Source organism: Mustela nivalis (genome assembly GCF_964662115.1).
Source record: "Mustela nivalis genome assembly, chromosome: 5".
Taxonomy (NCBI): domain Eukaryota; kingdom Metazoa; phylum Chordata; class Mammalia; order Carnivora; family Mustelidae; genus Mustela; species Mustela nivalis.
In genome coordinates this window covers 65,368,540-65,393,393 of record NC_139024.1, presented here as the reverse complement: position 1 = coordinate 65,393,393, position 24,854 = coordinate 65,368,540, and the positions used below count along the sequence as shown (strand labels likewise).

Sequence of the window (24,854 nt, the reverse complement as noted above, 5' to 3'; positions counted from 1 at the left end):
AATCAACAAGTCAGGAAATGACAGATGCTGGCGAGGATGCGGAGAAAGGGGAACCCTCCTACACTGTTGGTGGGAATGCAAGCTGGTGCAGCCACTCTGGAAAACAGCATGGAGGTTCCTCAAAATGTTGAAAATAGAACTGCCCTATGACCCAGCAATTGCACTATTGGGTATTTACCCTAAAGATACAAACGTAGTGATCCAAAGGGGCACATGCACCCGAATGTTTATAGCAGCAATGTCCACAATAGCCAAACTATGGAAAGAGCCTAGATGTCCATCAACAGATGAATGGATCAAGAAGATGTGGTATATATACACAATGGAATACTATGCAGCCATCAAAAGAAATGAAATCTTGCCATTTGCGACAACATGGATGGAACTAGAGCGTATCATGCTTAGTGAAATAAGTCAAGCAGAGAAAGACAACTATCATATGATCTCCCTGAAGATGAGGAAGTGGTGATACAACATGGGGGCTTAAGTGGGTAGGAGAAGAATCAATGAAACAAGATGGGATTGGGAGGGAGACAAACCATAAGTGACTCTTAATCTCACAAAACAAACTGAGGGTTGCTGGGGGGAGGGGGTTTGGGAGAAGGGGGTGGGATTATGGACATTGGGGAGGGTATGTGCTTTGGTGAGTGCTGTGAAGTGTGTAAACCTGGTGATTCACAGACCTGTACCCCTGGGGATAAAAATATATGTTTATAAAAAATAAAAAAAAATTAAATAAAAGACAAACCAAAAAAACCCTAACATTTTGAAAAGTGGATTACCCAAAGATAAATTCTTAGTTTTAAATTTAGATTGCCTATTGAAATAATACCATTTGGAAAGACAATCAAACATGCTTGCTCAAGCTTTTGGTAAAGAATATACAGAAAAATAAACTTAAGAAAAAAGGTCCCCAAACAACTATTTTAAGTAAATTTTATCTTAAAAATCTGTTTGTGTGTTATTTCACTTTTATTAAGGTATGATGATAAGTGAAAAGTTCATAATAAATAGATTACTGTGCTAGTTATTTTTGTCAGCTTGGCTAGGCCACAGTACCCAGATATTTGGTCAAACATTCCAGATACTTCTGTGAAAGTATTTTTTGGATAAGATAAACACTTGAATTCGTAGTCTTTGAGTAAAGCAGATTGTTTTCCATAATGTGAGAGGGCTTCATCCTAGGTCTTAAGAAAAAGACTGATTTCCCCCGAAAGAGAAGGAATTTTGTCAACAGACTGCTTTCGGACTTGAACTATAACTCTTCCCTGGGTCTCCAGCCTGCCAACTAACCTTGCAGGTTTTGTACCTGGCCTGAATCCACAATCATATAAACCAATTCCTCAAAATAAATCTATATATACATCCTACTGGTTGTATTTCTCTAGAGAACCCTACCTAATACGCTCACTTTCTGGGAAACAAATAAACAAAATGAAAATACAATCGTTTGTGTTTATTTAAATTAACTTTTTGTTTACTAAATACATGAGTTGTGCAGTAGTAACACAGTAATACAGTAGTAATACAAATGAATTTAAGAATATTATATCTGTAGAGTAAATTAATCTACTAAATAAAAAAAAAATCAATGTGTCAATAAATATCCACCACTAGACTGTCCAGTCTGACAGTCTCTGCTTTTTGATTTACATTTAATGTGATTACCAATATGGCTGTGTTTAAGTCTGCCATCTTGCTATTTCATTGCATCTCTATCTGTTCCATTCTTCCTCCCTCTTTTTTCAATACTCTTTTGAAATAATCAAATACTATTACTATTCCATTTTACATCCCTGATGGCTATACTGTTAGCTACACATTTTTCTATTTTTTTTTTAGTGGTGAGAGATCATCTCAGACAATTCTAATTTGTTACAGTATACCCTGAATTAAGATTTTTCTACTTTACCAACAATGTTAAGTATCTTAAAACAGTATTATTCTATTTACCCTTCTACCCTTTACACTACTGTCATATTTTACCTCTACGTTATAAATCCCAGAACATGCTGTCACAATACTTGTTTTAAGCACTCAGTAGTCTTTAAGAATGAAAAAAATCAGCTTTTTATATTTATACATATATTTATCCTTTCTAGTGTTTTCATTCCTTCTGCAGATCCAGGTTTTCATCTGAGATCATTTCCATTTAGACTGATGAACCTTTTGTAGAATCTGTCTGTGGGTGACTTTTTTTCCTGAAAAGTCTTTAGCAGGCATTCATATATGAAGGACATTTTTGCTGGGTATTGAAATGTAGATTGATAGCCATTGTCTTTCAGAACTTCACTGATTTATCCCATTATTTCTTATGAGGATGGAGTCATCAATTCTTCCTATTATTCTCTGAATGTGATGCATTTTTCCCCCTGGCTGCTTTTATGATTTTTTTCTTTAGGTTTCATTTCCTTCAGTTTAATTAAAATATACCCAGGTGAGGTTTCATTTACATATATATCCTTCTTGGGATTTGGTAAGCTTTTTATATCTTCTACAAGAATGTCTTTTATTAGAGGTGTAATACTCTTGGCCCATTATTTCTTTACCCTATCTCTTCTATTTTCCTTCTAGAATTCCAATTATACTTGTTAGGATAATTTGATGAAGTCACACAAGTTTGATGCTCTGTTACTTCCCTCCCATATCCTGTGCTTCCATTTGGATAAATTTTATTGTTCTGTCTTTGAGTTCACTGAACCTTTCTTTCCATGTGCACTATCAGCAATTAGGCCCACTTAATGAATTTTTCATTTCATCTATTATACTCTTTGGGTATAGAATTTCCATTTATTTCTTTTTTACAGTTTCCATTTCTCTGCTGAAATACTTCGTCATACCATGTTTCCTCAAAAGTTATTTAACATAGTTATAAAGGCCATTTTAAAGTTCTTGTCTGCATATCCAACATTTTCATCATCTGTAATTTCCTTCTACTGATTGTTCTTTTTCTTGATTATGGGCCACCTATTCCTGCTCATTTATTTCTTTAGATTTCTGACTGTAGGTTAGATCTGTTAGATATATAATTAGTAGAGAATGAAACAGAAAACATGCTTCCCCAAAAAGGGCTCACTCTTTCCTCTTCTTGAAAGCTTTGGTGAGGGGTGCATCTTTGTGTTCAAATCTGGAGTTGGTCTGGGTTGGGGATGGGCTGATTTATCTATTAAATATCCAAAAAATAAGATCAGTTCCTCCTTCTAGAAATTTGGAATTTAAACCTCGAGAGAATATGGGAACTTTCTCTCTCTGCTTTTCTCATTTCCTATGACACTGCTTTTTGGGGAGGTGCTGGATGGAGACGATGGACACATATTTGGGGCCTTTTGGATTCCAATCCATTATGCCAGCCCACACAGTCCTTGGAAATTCAGTTGATTACTGTTTTAGCAAAGTCATTCTGCCTACAAAACACTTGCTATCAGTTTCTGTGTCTCTGTCTCAATAGTCTCAGTTATTAAAGCTACTGCTGGTCTCCACTTCCTTATGGAGTAGGTACTCTTTGGAATTTAATCCATGTACACGTCTTTGTGTCCAAATCCCTTTGATGACTTTTTATTTAAATTTAATTAGCCAACATATAGTACATCATTAGTTTCAGATAGTGTTCAATAATTCATCAGTTGCATATAACACCCAGTGCTCATCACATCATGTGCTCTCCTTAATGCCCATCATCCAATTACCCTAATCTCTCCCCACCCCTCCAGCAACCCTCAGTTTGTTTCCTATAGTTAAGAGTCTCTTGATGACTTTTTGTTTTATACGAAGTCAACATGATGTTGCACTAGGACTAACGATCATCACCAACCTTATACTTCCTACCTGGAAGCACAACTCCACTTCTATTTAGTTACATTGTTGTGTCTTATCTTTTATCTTGTTTTTGGTCCATTTCAGTGCATACCCTTTTTCTTTCTTGAATTTCTACCAATGTTTCAATGATGCTATTGGTTTTCTTCCTAATTCTAACAATAATAAGTACATTATTAATTATTTATCCAAATATTAATTATTTATCAAATAAACTAAATATCCCTCTAACCAGGATACTATATTTACCAATACATTCTTACATCCTTTATAGAAGGCTTTTACTTCTCTATTTTTCTACATAAATTATAGTTAAATTTAAATGGGTAAAAGTACACAGGAATTTGTAAAAGTGCTTAGTATGAATTTATGAAACAAAAAAATATTGTAAGAAAAAACTCTTAATGTTTCCTTTATGTCTAATAGAAAAATTTAGTGTTTTCCGCTGTATCTTGAGATTTCCATTCTAATTGAGCTGTCATTCAATTAGGGTACTCTTTAAATCCTAGTGTATTCAATGCCTTCCATTGCTAGTAGATAGATACATGATGCTTTGTCTGAATAATGGGTTTCTGGATAAGAAACCCTTTATCTTGGTTGTCTGGACAGGTTATTTCACTATCAGCCAGCTTTTTGAGTTTTAGATGAGAAGTCCAATTCAACTCTCTTTCTAGGTAAAGAACCTGTTCCTTCTCTGTACAGGCTTTTGAGATTTTCCCTGCATCTGGGAAATCAGGAATTTCACCAAGGTATATCTAACTGTGTCTTGTTTATAATTCATCTTTCCCAAGACTTGATAAACCCTTTAATCTGCAGTCTTATAATCTGTCCAGGGAAATTTTATTCCATTATTTCTTTAAATTTTGCAATTTGTTTTATTTTACCCTCATAGCTTTTTCTTTTTTTAATTCATATTATTTATTTTTCCCAGCTTTATTTTTATTTCTTTTCAGCCTAATAGAATTCATTGTTTATGCACCACACCCAGTGCTCCATGTAATACGTGCCCTCCATAATACCCACCACCTGGCTCCCCCAACCTCCCACCCCCTACCCCTTCAAAACCCTCAGATTGTTTTTCAGAGTCCATAGTCTCTCATGGTTCATCTCCCCTTCTAATTTCCCTCAACTCCCTTCTCCTCTCCATCTCCCTATGTCCTCCATGTTATTTGTTATGCTCCACAAATAAGTGAAACCATATGATAACTGACTCTCTCTGCTTGACTTATTTCACTCCATATATAATCTCTTCCAGTCTCATCCATGTTGATACAAAAGTTGGATAATCGTCCTTTCTGATGGAGGCATAATACTCCATAGTGTATATGGATCACATCTTCCTTATCCATTCGTCTTTTGAAGGGCATCTTGGTTCTTTCCACAGTTTGGCAACCGTGGCCATTGCTGCTATAAACATTGGGGTACAGATGGCCCTTCTTTTCACTACATCTGTATTTTGGGGGTAAATACCCAGTAGTGCAATTGCAGGGTCATAGGGAAACTCTATTTTTAATTTCTTAAGGAATCTCCACACTGTTCTCCAAAGTGGCTGTACCAACTTGCATTCCCACCAACAGTGTAAGAGGGTTCCCCTTTCTTCACATCCTCTCCAACATACGTTGTTTCCTGTCTTGCTAATTTTGGCCATCCTAACTGGTATAAGGTGGTATCTCAATGTGGTTTTAATTTGAATCTCCCTGATGGCTAGTGATGATGAACATTTTTTCATGTGTCTGATAGCCATTTGTATGTCTTCATTGGAGAAGTGTCTGTTCATGTCTTCTGCCCATGTTTTGACATGATGATTTTTGTGTGTGTTGAGTTTGAGAAGTTCTTTATAGATCCTGGATATCAGTCTTTTGTCTGTACTGTCATTTGCAAATATCTTCTCCCATTCTGAGGGTTGCCTCTTTGTTTTGTTGACTGTTTCCTTTGCTGTGCAGAAGCTTTTGATCTTGATGAGTCCCAAAAGTTCATTTTTGCTTTTGTTCCCTTTGCCTTTGGAGACATATCTTGAAAGAAGTTGCTGTGGCTGATACTGAAAAGGTTACTGCTTATGTTCTCCTCTATGATTCTGAGGGATTCCTGTCTCACATTGAGATCTTTTATCCATTTCCATAACTTTTTCTTTATAACAATTCCACTTAATCTTCTAGATGAGCACCTTCTTTTCTCACTTTGTCTCATGATTTTAAAATCTGAAATCATGCAGTTTAGTTTAATTTCTTGAGACCTACAAAGACTAAGGCAATAGGGATGGCAAACCCTGGAGAATATATCAGAAAACAAAGATTTTTCTGGAATCTCAGGGTCAGTGTGTCATGAATGGGGTTGGGGGGGACAGGATATGAGTGTGGGAGGGCTCTGTTCTCCTTGGTGCTGAGTAAGGACCTGTGCAGGGAAAGCAGGTCTCCTCTAAAGGGATATGCAAAAATGGGTTTTTCAGAATTCACTGAGGGCTCTCAGCCTGCAGAAGCTGTAATGCTCTGGGTAACTGGCTATCTCTGTCATTTTAATGTCTGTAGTATCCTGAGGGTCTGGCAGATCCTAGGTATCACAATGGACCTATAAGGGGCCTACATGAGAAAGGACCCACATAGCTAGAGGTATCTAGTCCCAGGCCCAGACACTGGGAAATGACTATAACTTGCAACTGATGAGACTTGAGAGGAGAAGCTTATCCCTGTGCTTCCACAGAGGGGTGTTTTTGTTTTTTGCCACAGCTTGGACCTCTATTAGTATAGTTGGGACCACAAACCATGAATGTGAAAAGAAAACCAGCAACTCTCATAAGGAATTTAAGTAACCTGAACATGACCAAATAACCTTCTAGAACTGGTAGTGCCATTGATGACAGAGGAAGAATTAGAACATTTTTTAAATTAAAACCTCACAAAACAAATAAAACAATGACTATTAAGGATTTTAAGAGAGTTAATTAACAAACCACAAAGATAATTCCACTTCAAAGGAAGGAAAGAGTAGTGGCTTCCAGAAAGTAAATCAGAAGATGGGTAACATTCCCAAAGTCATACAATCAATGAGCAACAGTACTGTGATGGAAACCTAGGCATCTAAGTCAGAAGCACTCCAGACCCATTTGTGTGTTTGATTCCTGTAGTAAGGCCCTGATTTTATTCATCTTTCCATCTACAATGCCTATAGTTCAAACGCCTAAAACCCACAAGGCCTTCAACTCTTGAACTGAATAAATGGAATCTATACCATATCCACTGAGTTCCTGTGCTAACTGAATTCTTAACTGTGTGCATTAGTTATCAGAATGTTTGAGTTAATCTTCTATGACTATTTTGAAAAATGTTAATTTACTATTTCCTTTCGTAATGCATCTAAACTTTCTGTAAAATTGAAATATGTTATCTGAAAAGTTCCCTAATTCTCCACATAGTATACACTCTAGAGAAGATAATGGAAAAAACTTTATGTTTTTGGGGAGATGGTTAGGTATTTTATTTTGTAGAAAACTAGAATATGACATTTTAGCCCACTGTATTTGACTGATCTGAACAGGAGAATTATATATTTTTTAGTTTTCCTCAACTCTCCCAAATTCAAGACAATGATCGAAAGAAAAAAAGAACAACGGTGATCAGATTTATTGCAAAAGAAAAAAAAAAGCAGGATTTATGCCAAATTCTAAAGCCAGAACATATATCCAGCAGCATTATATATCATCACTGTTTATGATTACCCACTAAGCACAAGGCACTGTGCTAGGGACAGGGGAACCCTGATTCTCTTTCATGACACATATTTTAGGAGTCATTTGCTTCAGGCAACACTATAATAACTATGCATCCTATTTGTTTTGGAGATCACCATTAGTCTCTATATAAGGCAGAGAGAATCATGCTTTGATTACTTCTGGCTAGGAAAAAATGAAATAAAATTTAATATATTTCAGTAGAAAACAGTTTTAAGAGGCAGGGTTCTTTCCTGCCAAATTTAAAATATACAGTTGTCTGTGCAGAGGTTGCAAGCATTTTTAATAACTACAAAAGAAGTAAAACTGTTTTCAGACAATATAATAATATTTAAAATTTAAATTGGAAATCACTCTATGAATACATGATTTTTTAAAACTTGATTTTCTAAATAGTCCAGCTATAAATGTCTAAGAAGCAATGCTATTCCAATAGCAACTTAGCCCCAAATTTTAGTTTATAAATTCCATTTTCCATTAAAATAGTACCAGGGCTTCTTGGAGAAATGATTGAATCCAGGGCAGAGAAAGTACACAATGCACAGAGGACACACTGCAAGCATGAAATACTCTAAACTAACTGGTTTGTATCAAAGGATACAGGAATAGACGTGAAGGGGCTCTCCTTTGCCAGATTAGTGCACAATTTCAGCAACACAAAGAAAATGATAGTAAAGAAGTATAACAAGTTGAATGGGAAAAAATTCACAATACTCAAAGAAAGTGCTCTTCTTGACAAACACCAGCCAACAGAAGCAGAAGCAATGATAACATTAGAAACCGACCATGTTGGGGCACCCGGGTGGCTGAGATGGTTAAGCATCTGCCTTTGGCTCAGGTTATGATCTCTAGGTCCTAGGACTGAGTCCCACAGTGGGCTCCCAGCTCAGTGGGTAGTCTGCTTCTCTTTCTCCTGCTGCCTCTCCCCCTGCATGTGCTCTCTCTCAAATGAATAAATAAAATCTTTAAAAAGAAAGAAAAAAAAAAGAAACCCATCATTTTGCATCTCTTAACCATGGTTAACAGTTAATTCAGGCAAGAATCATCAATGGCTGCTGAAACCACTAAGCAAGGTTGTTGGGGAACAGGCTATTCACATGGTCTCAAAGTACTGATCCATAGAATACCCAGCAATTACAAAGGGAAAAGTTTATTTTTACAATGGCACCTAGTGTTCACTATGTTAATCAAGGATTAAATTTAGCAAGTAAGTTGTAGGACAATCTGACATTACATACTACCTGATGTGATGCCAAAAAGTACGTGTTACTTTTTACTTTCTACCACTACAGTGTTCTTGCCAAAGAAAGTTTAACCTGAACCTAATCACAGTGAAATAGATAAAAACAAAACACTGGATATTCCACAGGGCAATTGGTTCAGCCAGACTCTAAAAAAGTCAGTGTCATGAAAAAACAACAACAAAGGAGTCTAGATTAGCAGAGATTAAATGAGACTAAAATGACATAGTGACCAATATAAGTGTGACTCTGGATTGGATGCTAAACAAAAGAAGCATGCAAACAAAAAAACTGCTTAAGATATTTTAGACACAATTAAGAAAATCTGAATATGAACTGTTTATTAGATATTATAGAATCATTGTTAATTTTCCCAGATATGATAACAGTACTATGATTATATAGAGAATATCCTCATTCTTAGCGGATATACCAATGAAGTTTTTGAGGGGAAGAAGCAAATGGTATAAATTTAGGAGTTTTATCTTTTTTTTCAACTTTCTTATGGTTTTAAGAAATTTCAGAACACACTCAGGAAAGGACTATAGATCCTTATTTGACATTTAACGACTACATAGGAGGCAAGCATATGTTCAATGATTTTGAATATTGCTAAATCTTCCATGCAAGCAGAGTAAACAGGGTTTAGGTTTTCACTGAAAAAAATTTCTCAGCATTATTTAAAAACAGTCAATGAAAACCAAACACTTCTCCTCCTAACTGTGGATTTATTGGAGTATCTTCCTAAAAATAAGAGAGGGCTCCAAAATTAATGCACAAAGGAATAAATAGCTACTATAACATGTATTTATATTTTACAATACATTGATAGCTTCACTCAATAAATCTATGTTTATTGAGAAATAATAATTTTCAGGGCATGGGCACCTGGGTGGCTCAGTTGGTTGAGCCTTTGGCTCAGGTCATGATCCCAGAGTTCTGTTCTGGGGTTGAGCGCCATTGGGATCCCTGCTGCGGAGTCTGCTTCTCCCTCTGTCCTTCACCCTGCTGGTGCACTCTCTCTCTCAAATAAAGAGAATCTTTAAAAAAATATTTTTCAGGGCAAATTCCTGTCCCAAACCAGAAGTATGAGTTATTTACAATTCTCTATTATTACTTTTTGTCTCTTTCCCATGGAAAAAAAAGTGCATTTCAAGGGACAATTCAGTAGTATAAGATATCCTGACTCCGGAGCCACTCTGCATATTTTGGAAGACCGGCTCTGGCAATTATTAGCTATGTGACTTTGGTAAAGTTATTTATCCACTCCATGCCTCCATTTCCTCATTCAGTACAGGGGAAACAATATGTATCTCATAGGTTGATGGGAGAATTAATTAGTTAACTAACACAGGAAAAAACACTTTAAATCATACTTGGCATGCTATGTATGTTAAGATACACACACACACACGATTTATTTTGACTTTGCTGTTTAAAATATCCTATATTTGTATATTTTTTCAGCAGCCTTTAAATACATGTAGAACTCAAGTTCTAAAGGAATAAAACGCAGTAAGTATTATAATTAAATATTTATATGACAAGGGTTAGACATTCTAACAATGAGTTCTGCTTTAGAAAACTTAATGGCTTGCTTCACACAGCCTGAGGTGAAAATAATCTTACCTTAAAAATATTTGTATTAAAAATTATATACACACAGGCATATATATGTGTGTGTTTAGATATGTGTATACATCATAGATAGATAGATAGATAGATAGATAAAACCTGTCCGCTCCTCTTTCTCCCACTCCTTAGCTTGGACCCCTTTTCCTCATTTGGATTATTAGAATAGCTTCCTAACCAAACCTGCTGACTTGCTCCACAGGCTTTCCAATGACATTCCATATTGCCAGAATAGCTCTTCTAAGGAAAAATTATTATCCTGTCATTCTCCAGCACAATCTTCAGGAAAAAAATCATCCTCCTTGAGTGTTTAACTCAAACTGCTTAACTAAAAATGGCACACAAATCCCTTCAGGTCCTAGCTACTGCCCAGCTCACTACAACCATCCCCATTCATTTACCCTTGCCATCCTCCAACTGCTCTGGACTCCAGTCAGGGTGTACCTAAGCTCTCTCCCTTTCTACACCTCTTCCCAAGCTTAATTATTTCTTAGACATTCTTTAAAGCTCAGGTCAAACATTGTGTCCTCTAGGAAAGAGTTTATGGTATTCTTCTCTTGACCCCACTGATTCATATACCCATCTCCAGCATGCCGGTGCAATTTTGTAAATTTTGTAAAACTAAAACAGCATTTTAGTTGCATGTGCCTGGTGAATGACTGAATACACAAAAGCCGAAAACGAGAGTTAAAAACATCTTGTGGCAAAATAGGCTACAGATTCCCCAGTGGTACAGTCATTCCATATTCTAAATATTTTTCTAAATATTCATCTAATAAATGTGAACCTTAAAGTGACTTATCCTCATCTAGCCCAGTAAAATGTTAATATTTATTTTATACTGGACTTGTTCAGAATGCTATGGGAAGCCCTCTATTTATTTGGTACACATTTCAGATTGTGGAAAGAGAACATCCTTTGAACAATATGCTTCATATATTTTAAGGAAAAATTCTCGCAAACTCAGAAACATCAAACACTGAGGGCCCTGAGTCTACAAGATCTGGATGCCTACACAGACCACAGAGGTAAAGCACAGTGAATATACAAGACCACAAATCAGTAGGCTTTCCTGTGTTAGTTATGGAAATTGGTGGTGACCCACTCATTAAGGATATGTAAACATGAATGAGTAGGTAGAATACTGAGAAGGAGGGGAAGGGGTTCCTAATATTTGAGACTGGTAAATTAATGCTTCTGAAAAAGCACAAAGTAAGCAGGGAAAAGTAAATAACTCTATGGTGTGGACTTCATCGATTAGGCAATATGGCTCCTGGTTTTAGCCCTGCTACCAAAAGTGAGTATAATTTAGTCTTTCTGTCCTTCAGTTTTAAGTCTCATGCATTTTGGGAGTGTCTTTTCAGGCTCCAATAATCTGTGCTACTTATTCCTAAATATTAATCAAAAATGAAATTCGCTGATCCAATGAATATATGTTAGTACATCTTTAACTTTTAAATTGATGCCCAAATAATTTAATTGTGCTAACCAATAATTACTCAAAATCCTACAGTAGTTATTTATTATCAAAAATTGCATACAATTTTTAGTATTGGACAAATTTCTTCAGTAAATTCTAACAGGAAACTGAAGTCTGTCCAAATCATATCCTTTGTGACATGCTCTAGATATTCAATCTGAGAATAGCTACATTTCCATATAATTGTGACATATTTATTATATACACAAAGCCAAAGTATTCAATATTCAATTCAAATCTCTTTTAAGATTTCGCTCTGGATGTCTTCCAGGCATCGTGAACTCAATATATCCAAAATATAATTATCCTTTTCCCAATATTTCTAGATTTCCCTATTTTTGCTAATGGACAGTCATCCACTTATTCACCAACATTAGTAGCCTTAGTTAACGCTCAAATTCTACTTCTCTATCCCTTACCACTCTCATTCCAAATCTCTAATACTTAATGACCTAATATCTCTATTACTTCAGTCTCATTCTCCCACCTCAATTGTAAAATCACCTTTTAACTGACCTTCCTAGCTGGAATGACCTAACACTTTTTATTTGTTTGTTTCTTTTTAAAAGATTTTATTTATTTGAGAGAGAAAGTGAGAGAGAGCACAAGCAGAGGGAGAAACAGACTCCCTGCTGAGCAGGGATTCCTGACAGAGAGGCTGGATCCCAGGACCCCAGGATCATGACCTAAGCCAAGGGCAGATGCTTAACTGACAGAGCCAGCCACCCAGGAACCCCCCAACACTTATAGATTATTAGTTTTCTCATCCGGTGACAATCAGTTTAAATAGTGCTTTCTCTAAGGATTTTCTACTACATCAGATATAGTCTCCAGTTCACTTTACTCATTTTTCTTATTTAGAAAATATCAAACCATAAGATTCCATATACCTTTCCCCTCCTTCTGCCTTTAAAAAATATGTCTCTTGTGAATTATGCCAGTACTAGGGAATAGGTAGTGTTCTGCACTTTGTTTAGATGGGATTCTGTGCAATCTGCCCCCTGCTACTTCTTTGGCCTCAGTCTTCTACTTCCCCCTCATTCCCTTTACTCTAGCCATACTGGCCTCTGCTCTTCAGCATATTTCTGACTTGAGATATTGGTTGGGGATGCTATTCTCAGATGACATGGCTTTTTTTTTAAATTTAATTAACATAAAATATATTATTTGCTTTAGGGGTACAGGTCTGTGAATCATCAGTCTTACACAATTCACAGCACTCACCATAGCACAACGTCCATAACCCAGCTACCCTAGCCCTCCGCCCACCATCCCCCAGCAACCTTCAGTTTGTTTCCTGAGATTAAGAGTCTCTTGTGGTTTGTCTCCCTCCCCGGTCCCATCTTGTTTCATTTTTTCCCTCCCTGCTCCCCATGACCCTCCTCCCTGCCTCTCAAATTCCTCATATTAGAGAGATCATATAATAAGTGTCTTTCTCTGATTGGATTATTTTGCTTAGCATAATACCCTCTAGTTCCATCCATGTCATTGCAAATGGCAAGATTTTGGTTTTTGATGGCTGCATAGTATTCCATTGTGTGTGTGTGTGTGTGTGTGTGTGTGTATACACACACACATACTGCATCTTCTTCTTCTTTTTTTTTTTTTAAGATTTTATTTATTTATTTGACAGAAAAAGATCACAAGTAGGCAGAGAGGCAGGCAGAGAGAGAGAGGAAGAAACAAGCTCTCCACGGAGCAGAGAGCCCGATGTGGGGCTTGATCCCAGGACCCCGGGATCATGACCCGAGCCAAAGGCAGAGGCTTTAACCCACTGAGCCACCCAGGTGCCCCCCACATCTTTTTTATTCATTCATCTGTTGATGGACATCTAGGTTCTTTCCATAGTTTGGCTATTGTGGACATTGCTGCTATAAACATTCAGGTGCACATGCCCCTTTGGATCACTATGTTTGTACCTTTAGGGTAAATACCCAGCAGTGCGATTACTGAGTCATAGAGCAGCTCTATTTTCAACTTTTTGAGGAACCTCCATACTGTCTTCCAGAATGGTTGCACCAGCTTGCATTCCCACCAACAGTGTAGGCGGGTTCCCCTTTCTCTACATCCTCGCCAACATCTGTCGTTTCCTGACTTGTTAATTTTAGTGACATGGCTTTCTTTTATCTTCAAACTTCTGCTCAAGTGTCAGATTCTTTGTGACATTTTCCTTGACCACCCTATTTAAAACATCAACATAACCTCACTCCTGAGTTCACTTTATCTCCCTTCCTTCCTTTGCTTGTTATTTATTCTATACTTATTTGCTTATTGTCTGCCTCTTTTGACTGAACAAGGATATGGATTACCTGTTTTGTTCACTGATACATTCATACAACACCGATTAACAGTGCCTGAGACAAAGAGAGTATTTATTGGGTACTTATTAAATGTATGAATGAATTTTGCATTCCTAGTATCTGCATGTGTAAGAATAAGATATCCTTTAGAATTAGAAACAGAACAAAAAACCCCCAAAAAACAAAGTTAAAATAAGAAAAGATTTAATAATGGAAAAAGTATTTTCATATGTTACACTGTTAGGGTATTGAGAACATACAAAGGAGAGAACTCATTTTCTCAGGTGTAGCCACAAAATATATTATTTAAATTCTAGAGAGAGGTAGTAAATTTAGATTTTGAACATAAGCATGATGATTTAGAACATATTTTCCATAACTCAAAGCAAAGAGAAGTAAATTTTTAAAAATATGCTTATTATGCTATATCAACTTTTCCCCCTAAGTTTCATGTAAATTGAGCAGATTAATTTACCTGTTATACTGTGCATTTATAAATACCTTTAACATTAGCTACTAATGTGTTTTACTTTCAATTCTGTTAAATCTTCACTTGAAAATACACAGATTAAAAAGACTGACATGACATTAAGTATCAAGCCTCATGTTACTACAAAAATAGAAATAGAGAAGAAAAAAAGAAAACAAGAGATTCCCCCCCTGCACCAAACAAAAACACCCCAAACTTTATTGACTCTGAATTGGCCAAAATACAAAACCTGCTTACTACCTACTTCGCTTTGACAAAACTTAATAGATGTGAGATGTGACTTGATTCCTTTTCAAAAGAAGGGCGAGCATATACGACACACACACACACACACACACACACAGAGTTATACATATTAATAGGAAAGAAACTGGAGTGCTTTATAAATATTCACTCACTTATTCACAGAACACCCTAGGGAGGCAGTGTTGAAGGATATAGTACAGTAATGCATGTTATTACCGTGACTTGTGTCACACTGGCCTTGTAAAAGGTCATCATCAAAATTCAGACTTGTAGTTCTAAACTATGGTTTGGAGGAGTCTTAAATAGACAATATTATTCCATATTGAATAGACAACATGGAGTTCTAAGCAAGGCCATGAAACTAAGTGCATTTCATAGGAATAATAAATTTAAGCAGACTGATTCCCATCTGTGCTCCCTTAGTGTTTTATGCTTATCTCCTACTGAACTCAGCCCCAGTTTACTGTAACTATTTCTCTGCCCACCGGATTCTTTAACTGGACTGGGAGGGCACTGAGGGCAGTCTTTCATCATCCATTTCTCCCAGAGTTTGGCACATAGTAGGCTCTCTGTAAACACTGGTTGATGAACTGCATGAATTAGTTTTTGATAAAGTATATAAAGGTTTTTATTTTTTAAACTGAGTAACAGGTTTTAGTAAGATGCTTCTGCTAAAATACAGTTTTCCTGGTTCAGCTCAAAAAGATGGATGCTAGTCAAAAAGCCATTCTCAATTTTTACTCTTTATAAAATTACAGTTGAATATTTTTCAGGGGAGAAAGTTGAGAAAAAAGTAAATTGCCTGAAATTAGAACGTTAGCACAACGTTCTACTTTTTACTTATTGGACATTTACAATGTAAAAACTTCTTAAATTATTTTTAAAATATGACCAGTCACTCCATTTAGTCATTTCTTAGTTGCCATATTTGTCATCAACTTTGCTCTCATACTTGTAGGCAAGTTGCTGACTAAGAACAACACAAAGAGTGATTCTTTACATTTTCATTCACTTTTCATTCAAGGAAAAAGCTTCCTGAAAACACACATTTAAAATTCTGGAAAATACAAATCAACATTATCTGGACATCTCTATTATTACCAGAAGAACTGGTTTCTAAACCTAATTTCCACTGTTAGTTAACATTTTCAATAAGTGATGGATATTCATTTCCAGAAAACATTATCAGTAAATTCTATGATATCATAGAGTGTTCGCTATCCAGACCAAACTGACTAAACCACAAAATGCAAAAGTATGCACTTAGCTAGTCTAAGGGAAATCTGAAGGCTATACTGAAGATAGTCTTATAAAGCATAACCTAGGAGTGACTGAGAACTTAAGTTAGATAGCCCTCCTCCTCCAAATTTCCAGAGTCTTCTTCCAAATTTCTAGAGCTTTAGTAGTCACAAACTAAAATGTTTAAAAACGGAAATATGTCTTGTCATAGACTTAATTTTTTTTCAAAGTTACTTAGGGAGTATACATGGGGAACTGCTATCTTGGGAGTATACATGGGGAACTGCTATCTTGGTTATAGGCAGTGTCCACCCTGAGTGAAGTTAGTAAATAAAAGAATGATTAGTATTAAAATTCATCACTTTTCCCAGAATCACAGGAACATGGAGGCTGAAAAAAGCAGTGATGTGGAACACGTGCAGGTACATTAAGGGAAGGAATGAGCAAGCATGATTAACGGGGAGTCAAATTTGACCTTTTATTTTAAATATGAATTAAAAATAATTTTTATCATTAGAGGTAGGCACAACATTTTGATATGCAGATATATTCACTGTAATACTGAAAAACTAAAAATAATATCTACATTTAAAGAAAGACATCAAAATTATAGAATACTTATTTCCTTCAAAACCATGCATTAAGTTTATTTTCAGGAAAAAAAAGTTATGAAAAAATCTACTTTAAAAGCTACAGATATGAAAATATACCCTATAATAACATTATTTTGTATGTTTCACTGCCTTAAAAATAGAAAAAACTGTCAATTTCGGTTTATGATTATAAAAATAGTAAAATGCATCTTATGGTTGATATTAACATTATATCTAGTCTTATTCTCAAACTATATAAGAATAAAGTTATCCCTGGTCAAAAGCAATTTATCCATTTTATAACCTGCCCTTCTCCCCTTGCCGGATATAGCCGTATCAAGCTGTAATTCTTCCTTTAATCTTCACCTTTGAGGGAATTGATTACTGACAGTTTCATTTTACCCTGGAGGCACAGCAGTAAATCACAAACATTCACCGCTTTCATCCTGATGTAAATTATATTCTGATAAAGAAGCTGAAATTTCCACCTCTCCTACTTTAAACTTATATAATAAAAATCACTTTTGTTACAGAAATGCTTTAATCAGTATGCCTGGAAATTGTATTTTGAAAAAATATTTATGTACTAGAGGAATTTGGATTTTAACATAAGACATTTACTAAATCTAATTCTAAGAACATAGTTATTTCTTTTTCTAAAATTTAGTGGGAAGTTAGGTAAATTTAAAATAAAAAGCTCAATGTTTAAAATAGCTCTGAATACAGTCATAAGGATACTATCTATAACTCTAGTGCATTTTAAGTCAAGCACAGGTTGGTACTTAAAAACTTTCACTTGCAGTGAACACTTTCTCATCTTCTATTTTCAAATGACAAGTCACTAAAATGAAATAACTTACTCCAGGTCATAGCATAACTAACAGAATCTGGATTTATTTATTTATTTTTAAAAGATTTTATTTATTTATTTGACAGAGAGAGAGATCACAAGTCGGTGGAGAGTCAGGCAGAGAGAGAGAGAGAGAGAGAGAGAGAGAGAGAAGCAGGCTCCCGCTGAGCAAAGAGAGAGAGATCACAAGTCGGTGGAGAGTCAGGCAGAGAGAGAGAGAGAGAGAGAGAGAGAGAGAAGCAGGCTCCCGCTGAGCAAAGAGTCCGATGCGGGGCTCGATTCCAGGACACTGAGATCATGACCTGAGCTGAAGGCAGCGGCTTAATCCACTGAGCCACCCAGGCGCCCCAGAATCTGGATTTAAATTCAGGTGTCCCTGACCTCTCAGCTAAGTAAAAGCAGAATGTCGTGTATTGATTTAAATAGGAAGAATAAGAAACTTGTAGAACCCCCTAATCAAATTAATATCAATATTGCTTATCTTTTTTAAAGATTCATTTACTTATTTTAGAGAGAGAGAGAGAGAGAGAACATGTGTGTATTAGGGTATGGGAAGTAGGGCAGAGGGTAATGGAGAGAATCTCAAGCAGACTCCTGTTGAGTGGGGAGCCTGACACAGGGCTTGATCTCATGACCCTAAGATCATGACTGAGCCAGAATTAGGAGTTGGACACTTAACAGACTGAGCCACCCAACTGCCCCCCCAACATTGCTTATTAATAACATTTCTACAATCAGGATGATGAAAAACTATGAAATTTTCAACATTATATTCAAGGAAGTTTTGATATTAAAACCATTATGTGTATTAAATTAAAAAAAGTGGTAATCTATTTTTTACATTTTAACATGTGATCAGTCCGGTGTCAGATAATGAAGATTTATATAGAAGTAGACTTTGTAAATCTGAGCTGTCCAACATGATAGCCAATGGTAATGTATGTGGCTATTTATATTTAAAAGCTGAAATGAAATATAATTAAAAATTTAGCTCTCAAGTCACCCTAGCTATATTTTAAGTATTCAATGGCTACATGAGTCTAGAGGCTACTGTATTGGACTCTGCAGGTCTATTAGATTGCAGTGGAACTGTCTAATAAGACATGGAAGAAAAGAAGAAGAATCAACAAAAGAGAATGGAAAGTGCGGGCTAATGAGATAAAAGGAAAACTGAGAATGTGGTATCCCAGAAACCAATGTATTAAGAAGCCGTCGAATCTGTCAAGTGCTGCTGATAGGTCAAGTAAGATAAACACAAAGATTTGACCATGGGAATGAGCAATGTGAAAGTCACTGGTGAGCTTGAATAAAACAGGTCAGAGATTTCAACAAATTCATAGAAGACGGAACATCTGCCTGAAAACATTATGATGGGCTACAGTGGATACAGAATCTATCTGGACATGAAAGTCAGGATTTGTGGATAGAGAAACAGCATATTTGGTAGGGGGCAAAACAAAACCAAACCCAGGTGAAATAACTGAACGTTAGTATGTAAAACACTTGGGCCAAAGAGGCTGCAGATTCCACATAAAATGGATGCTGCTGAGCATTAACCATAGTTAAAAAAGATTTAAAAATACAAAATAAATCAGTGGAATTGTACCTAAAAATATTATTGAACATACCACTTGAGAAGAGTAAAGACTTCTACAGTGAACACTATTGTCCCCTTATTCTCATTCTGGCAATGAATCTGATGGCCTGACAGGTGGATTCATTTATCTTGCTTGCTTACCCTAAATATAAGTTGCCAGTTAATATGTGTTAGCCATAAATGCAAAGTTCTCAAGAGATGTCTGCTAAAGTGAACAAAATACTGAACAGAGTTATTTACACAACAGAAAAGGGACATCATATTTGTACCCAGTCTTTCCTTTTTAAAAAGAGACAGATACCAAGGATCATCAAACATCAAGGAAAAAACACTGCCATGAAAGAAAATATAGCATACATAAACAGATGAAAACACTGAGCACAGAGGAAAACATCAATTCAGAGAAAAGAACTTAGATTTAGGAAGATGTAATGATACCCACAAAACTCAGACACTAGAAAAAAACAAACAGGATAAGAAAGAGATCATAAATATCAAAAGGACTCTTGGTGAATTAAGAAAGATTTAGAGTAAAGAAATGAGAGACCTTTGAAACTAATTAGAGGAAAGGATAAGGAGTCAAAGATGGGTCCACAGTTTCTACTTGAAAAATGGTAATGTCATTGGAAATGAGACAAGAAAGTAAAATACAGGAGCTTTTTTCAGGAAATTAAAGCTCATGCATGAAGATGATTACGTTTTTGCCACTTATATGACAAAAGTGGTTAGTTTACATACATCTTGCTATACAAGCTTGCAGCTGAGTATCTTTTCTGAAATTGGTTTTCATATTTCAGAACCACCTACATACTATAGCAGCTCTATTTAACTTTGCCTATGCTTTCAAAAGATTCACACATGGTCTTTTAAAAAAGGATGCTATATGTGAATATCTCCTATAAATCTTCAAAATATAAAAAAAGAAAAATTAAGAAGTTGTTAATACACCAACTGGAAAGTTTCAAAAAAGGTAAACATCAGAATATCTATAAAATGCAAATTCAGTGGTCTGGCATGTACTCTGGCTGCATTAGGATAAAATTATGTAGTTTTCATTTTTAATAAATCAATAGGATCTCATTTTAATTTCTTACAGTTAAAAAAGAGTTTTCAGTTGTCTTCTTTTTGCTTTTCACTGAGTATTAATATAATTATTTCACCTTAAAAATTAGCCTACTCGGCAAATGTTACAATATATTTCAACAACTAAATTTAATTTAGGTTCTTAAACAAAACACACACCCACACACAGAGAAAGTGACTAAAAAAAAAAAAAACCTTAAAGTTTTCTATTTTTAACAGATGGGGAAAAGGGCTGAAAATTGTAAAGTTGAAACCTATACATATGTAAATATCATGTAAAATAGCTTCTTAGAAAATAATTGGCTAGGAAATAGTGGACAAATTTAAGCTCATTCAAATCATGAGATTTGAATGAGGAGAAAAGTTTGCATTCCTATTCTCTCTTCAGAGGTTACTAGGAGAAATTTAGTAGCTAGATGGGGACATGAATACTAAATGCATATCCATGTGAATGAAGAACCATTAAGTACATTAATATTTACTAGAGTTGACAGAGTAATTTTTAAATTAGGAAGTGATAAATATAGTATATACTTTAAGTTATCAATACAGTAATACCTTAATAATTCAAGTATTATTTATTATTCAGGAAATACAGGGGCTTCTATTACAAGTGAGGATAAGTTTTAATCTTTAACAAATGGGTTAAGTTGGATCCCTGGAGAATTACTTAGTAAAATACTGATACTGGTGAGTAAAATGGCATCATATATCTTGAATGTACAAATCAAACATGAATTTTAGAGAATCCAATTATAAGAGACAACAAAGAAATTGTAATAAATGAAATCTCAGTCTCTGTGGAAAGGGAATATGAAATAGTGATGTGTTAAAGAAAAAAAATCTATGAAATCAAGATCATTTGCTCAGTGTTGAGAAAAATCCAAATATGAAAATAGTACCACATCTCCAGGGCTTTTGTGTTGACTGGTACTTATGGGGAAAGCCGAAGTTTCAAAAACTAGGTGGGTTCCAGTGGATTAAGTTTGAGATGCTTGTTTGAAAACTTTCCTCTTAAAATTACTTCATTTTAATGTCTTTTTTAGCATGCTTCTGAAAATTCTAGATCCATTGTTTGCTTCTATGACATGTTTTTTTTTTTCTATAATATCACTTAACACATTTTATTAAATCATGTCTTAATGTAAGACTTCCTCCATTCCTTTGACCACAATACAAATTGCATGATTTCAAACTTAAAAAAAAACATATAAAAAGAATCTCCTAGGAAATCTCATGTTTTTTATTCCTACAGTTTCTTATGGATTTTGAAGTATTAAAATATTTTTTCTGATCCTCACCATCCTATGAAGTAGAAGATTCATATGAAGTAGAAAATAGGGCTAATATCTCTCTTTATCTAGAGAGATAAAGGCAGTCTGCCAAGATAACAGCTGGGAAGTGGCACAATTAGGGCTCAGGCCCAACTCCCCAGCCTTTCCGGACCCCAGGTCCAGTGCTTTCTGCACCATAATGCACAGGTGTTGAATTCAGAAAAGGGGTTGTTTTGGAAAACAAATTCTTGCACTTAAAAATTGCATAATAAAAACATTTTTGATTCTTTTAAGTACCACAAAGCACATTTAAAGACACCTGTCTACAGAAAATCAATTCTGTAGACATCTTTACCTATTGCAGTGAATGGATTCCTTTCACCCACCCACCACCTGAATTAAAATCTTAGAATTCTGGAAGTTTGAAATCAGAACAAAACATGCTTTTCAATTAACAGTTTAAAGTTTATTAAGTAATACTATCAGAAAACTGCCAATTCTGATAATAAAAGAAAGTTCTTTGAAGCTCATTTTACCTTCCTTAATGGAAACCCCCTTTTGCCATCAGCTGTGTTTATTCACGGTCATTCTAACTCCCAATTTTTGCCAAAATGTTTTCTTTCCTTTCCTTTGAAATACAAGGAGCATCATGTTTCCAACTTAGATATAATCTACCTTCTACAATGAGTTATATAATGATATCACAAAATCTCTGGTTAAACTATGACCTAGGATTCATTTTAGAATTCAGTGGTAATATTTTAAAAGTTTTGCATCTTTCTTTCAGACTTTACTTATTTATTTGTGAGAGACAGAGAGCGTGTGTGTGCGCACAGGCAGGGGGGAGAGCAGAGGGAGAGGAAGAAGCAGACTCCCTACAGAGTAGGGAGCCCATTGTGGGGCTCCAGACTAGGACCCTGGGATCATGACCTGAACTGAAGGCAGACGCTTAACCAAATGAGCCACCCAAGCATCCCAAAAGTTTTATATTTTTGTATAAGAAAATTAAAATCTTAAGAGATACCGAAATCTTGAAAACAATAAAAATAAATTTTAACTGGAAATGGCTCCTAATTTTAATGGCTAGTCAAGGGAGTTAAGTGTACACTTGTCAAAGATATACAAAAGTCAACTGAAAAAATATAGTTCTTCAAATATTAAACATGTGGATGCACAGAAGTTAACCTGACATCTCTTAACAAATACCGAAGTCATCTGAATCATTTTATGGTTATGTTTGAATCGAATACTTTGCCTATTTAGGATGAGAAAAAAAGTTAGATTAAATGGTTGGCTGTAAGGTTTAATATATGTTTACATGGGATAATGAAAAGTACAAACAAAATATGGAGAAGACAGAAGCTATTGATTATTTTAAAACACCATGTCACACTGTTTTTCCCATCAAATTCCCAGTCCACAATTAAAAAAAGATGCAATAAAACTACATTAATGAAGACATATTAATAAAATGATTCATATTTTATATGACAACTTATCTACTGAATATGAAGTAAATTTAACTTCCAGCTAAATGTGAAAAGACCTACAAATGATACCTGTTGTCTTTCAAATAGAAACATGCAAAGATGATACAACTACCCCTGCCAACAAATAAGCACTTCCTAATTTCTGCTCCTCCTGCAACAGTAATTAATTCTACTTTTTAATGTATAATCTACACTTTAAAATTTACTTCCATAAAAACCCTTGAGCTATTTCAAGGGGATCTGGGATTCAGACAAATGATCACAGAACAAAATTTTCCTACAGAGAACCTCTTGGTTTGACTGTGGCCTTAAATACCACAGTCTCACAAAAACCAAAGCTTAAAAAAATCAATAACTAGGGGCGCCCGAGTGGCTCAGTGGGTTAAGCCTCTGCCTTCGGCTCAGGTCATGATCCCAGGGTCCTGGGCTTGAGCCCCATGTCAGGCTCTCTGCTCAGCAGGGAGCCTGCTTCCCTGTCTCTCTCTGTCTTGCCTCTCTGCCTACTTGTGATCTCTGTCTGTCAAATAAATAAATAAACTCTTAAAAAAATCAATAAGTAGCAAACAGAATTATATCTAAAGGTCAAGGAAAAATATAAGTTCATTAGTCCTCAGGAAATACCTTGTTGACACCTCAATTTTAACACCTGCACCTGTTCCACAGAGGCCATACTGTTCAGGTTATTACTCTATAGTAGATCATAGACCTCCAAAGCTGGTAACAACAGACAACACCCACAGCCAGAGGGACCACAGGCAGAGCAGGAGGTCCCTGGTCCAGGAATGATGGAGTGGCTCCAGGCACAGCTTCATGGAGGGTCAGTCCACTCCACCTCTTGCACTTGTGCCCTCCTGTAGAAGTAGGCAGTTTGGTTCTGTAGCATAAGAAGGAGTGAGCTAGGAGTGAGGAGATCCTGCTTTAAGACAACACTAGTTATGGGTACTCTGACCAGTCAGGCTCGCTGGCTCTCGTCCTCTCACTTCCACGCTACAGGGGCTGAGTAGCAAAAGTTTTTAAAGTCCTAGAAGCTCCGGAAAGATTCCACCCTCTATGATTATAATGTTTACATTATTTCTTAGAAAGTTTTACTGAGGATCAGAGAATGTACATGAAAGCACTTTATCATTTTTTTACAAACAAAAATTGCTGTTACTATTTTAGAGATCTTCATTATATTAAAGAAGTATGGACACAGTTTTGAGATGCAGTATTACATGTTCTCTACATGGTGAGGTATTATGAGCTACAGCCTACAATTTAACCTAAAATGTTAAAATTACAATTTTCTTTTATTCCACCCCATTTTATTAAAGGATAACTGACAGAACTGTAAACTTTTCCTTCTCATAAAAGTTACTCAGGGAGAGATTTATAGTTTTAGCTTTAATTGGATTAATAGGATTAGTTGATTGATTCTTTGTAATTAAGAACCCAGGATAATAGCCTAATGAATCTTACTTCACAAAGTATCTCATAATACTTTAAAGTAAGTATCTCTTAAGAGTTGTATCCAGCTTTTTTGGAACTAGAGGGTATTATGCTTAGTGAAATAAGTCAATTGGAGAAAGACAACTATCATATGATCTCCCTGATATGAGGAAATGGAGATGCAACATGGGGGGTTTAGGGGGTAGACAAGATGGGATCGGGAGGGAGATAAGCCATAAGAGATTCTTAATCTCACAAAACAAACTTAGGGTTGGCGGGGGGGGGGGTGGTGGGACGGGGGTAGAAAGAGGGTGGTGGGGTTATGGACATTGGGGAGGGTATGTGCTATGGTGAGTGCTGTCGATTCACAGACC

The 24,854-nt window shown here is 35.7% G+C and overlaps 1 protein-coding gene across 9 annotated transcripts in view; it reads right to left on the bottom strand.

The window, feature by feature from the left end:
- Positions 1 to 24,854, bottom strand: part of AHI1 (Abelson helper integration site 1) — a 212,151-nt gene that overhangs the window by 87,128 nt on the left and 100,169 nt on the right. Inside the window, exon 21 of one of the 9 annotated variants that reach the window (XM_082731097.1) lies at positions 8,325 to 8,450. The exons of the other annotated variants lie outside the window; for them this stretch is intronic. Coding sequence (XP_082587223.1) covers positions 8,386 to 8,450 — 65 coding nt within the window. The 3' untranslated portion in view covers positions 8,325 to 8,385. Of the gene's footprint in view, positions 1 to 8,324; positions 8,451 to 24,854 lie in introns of those variants that run through there. 9 annotated transcript variants of the gene reach the window in all.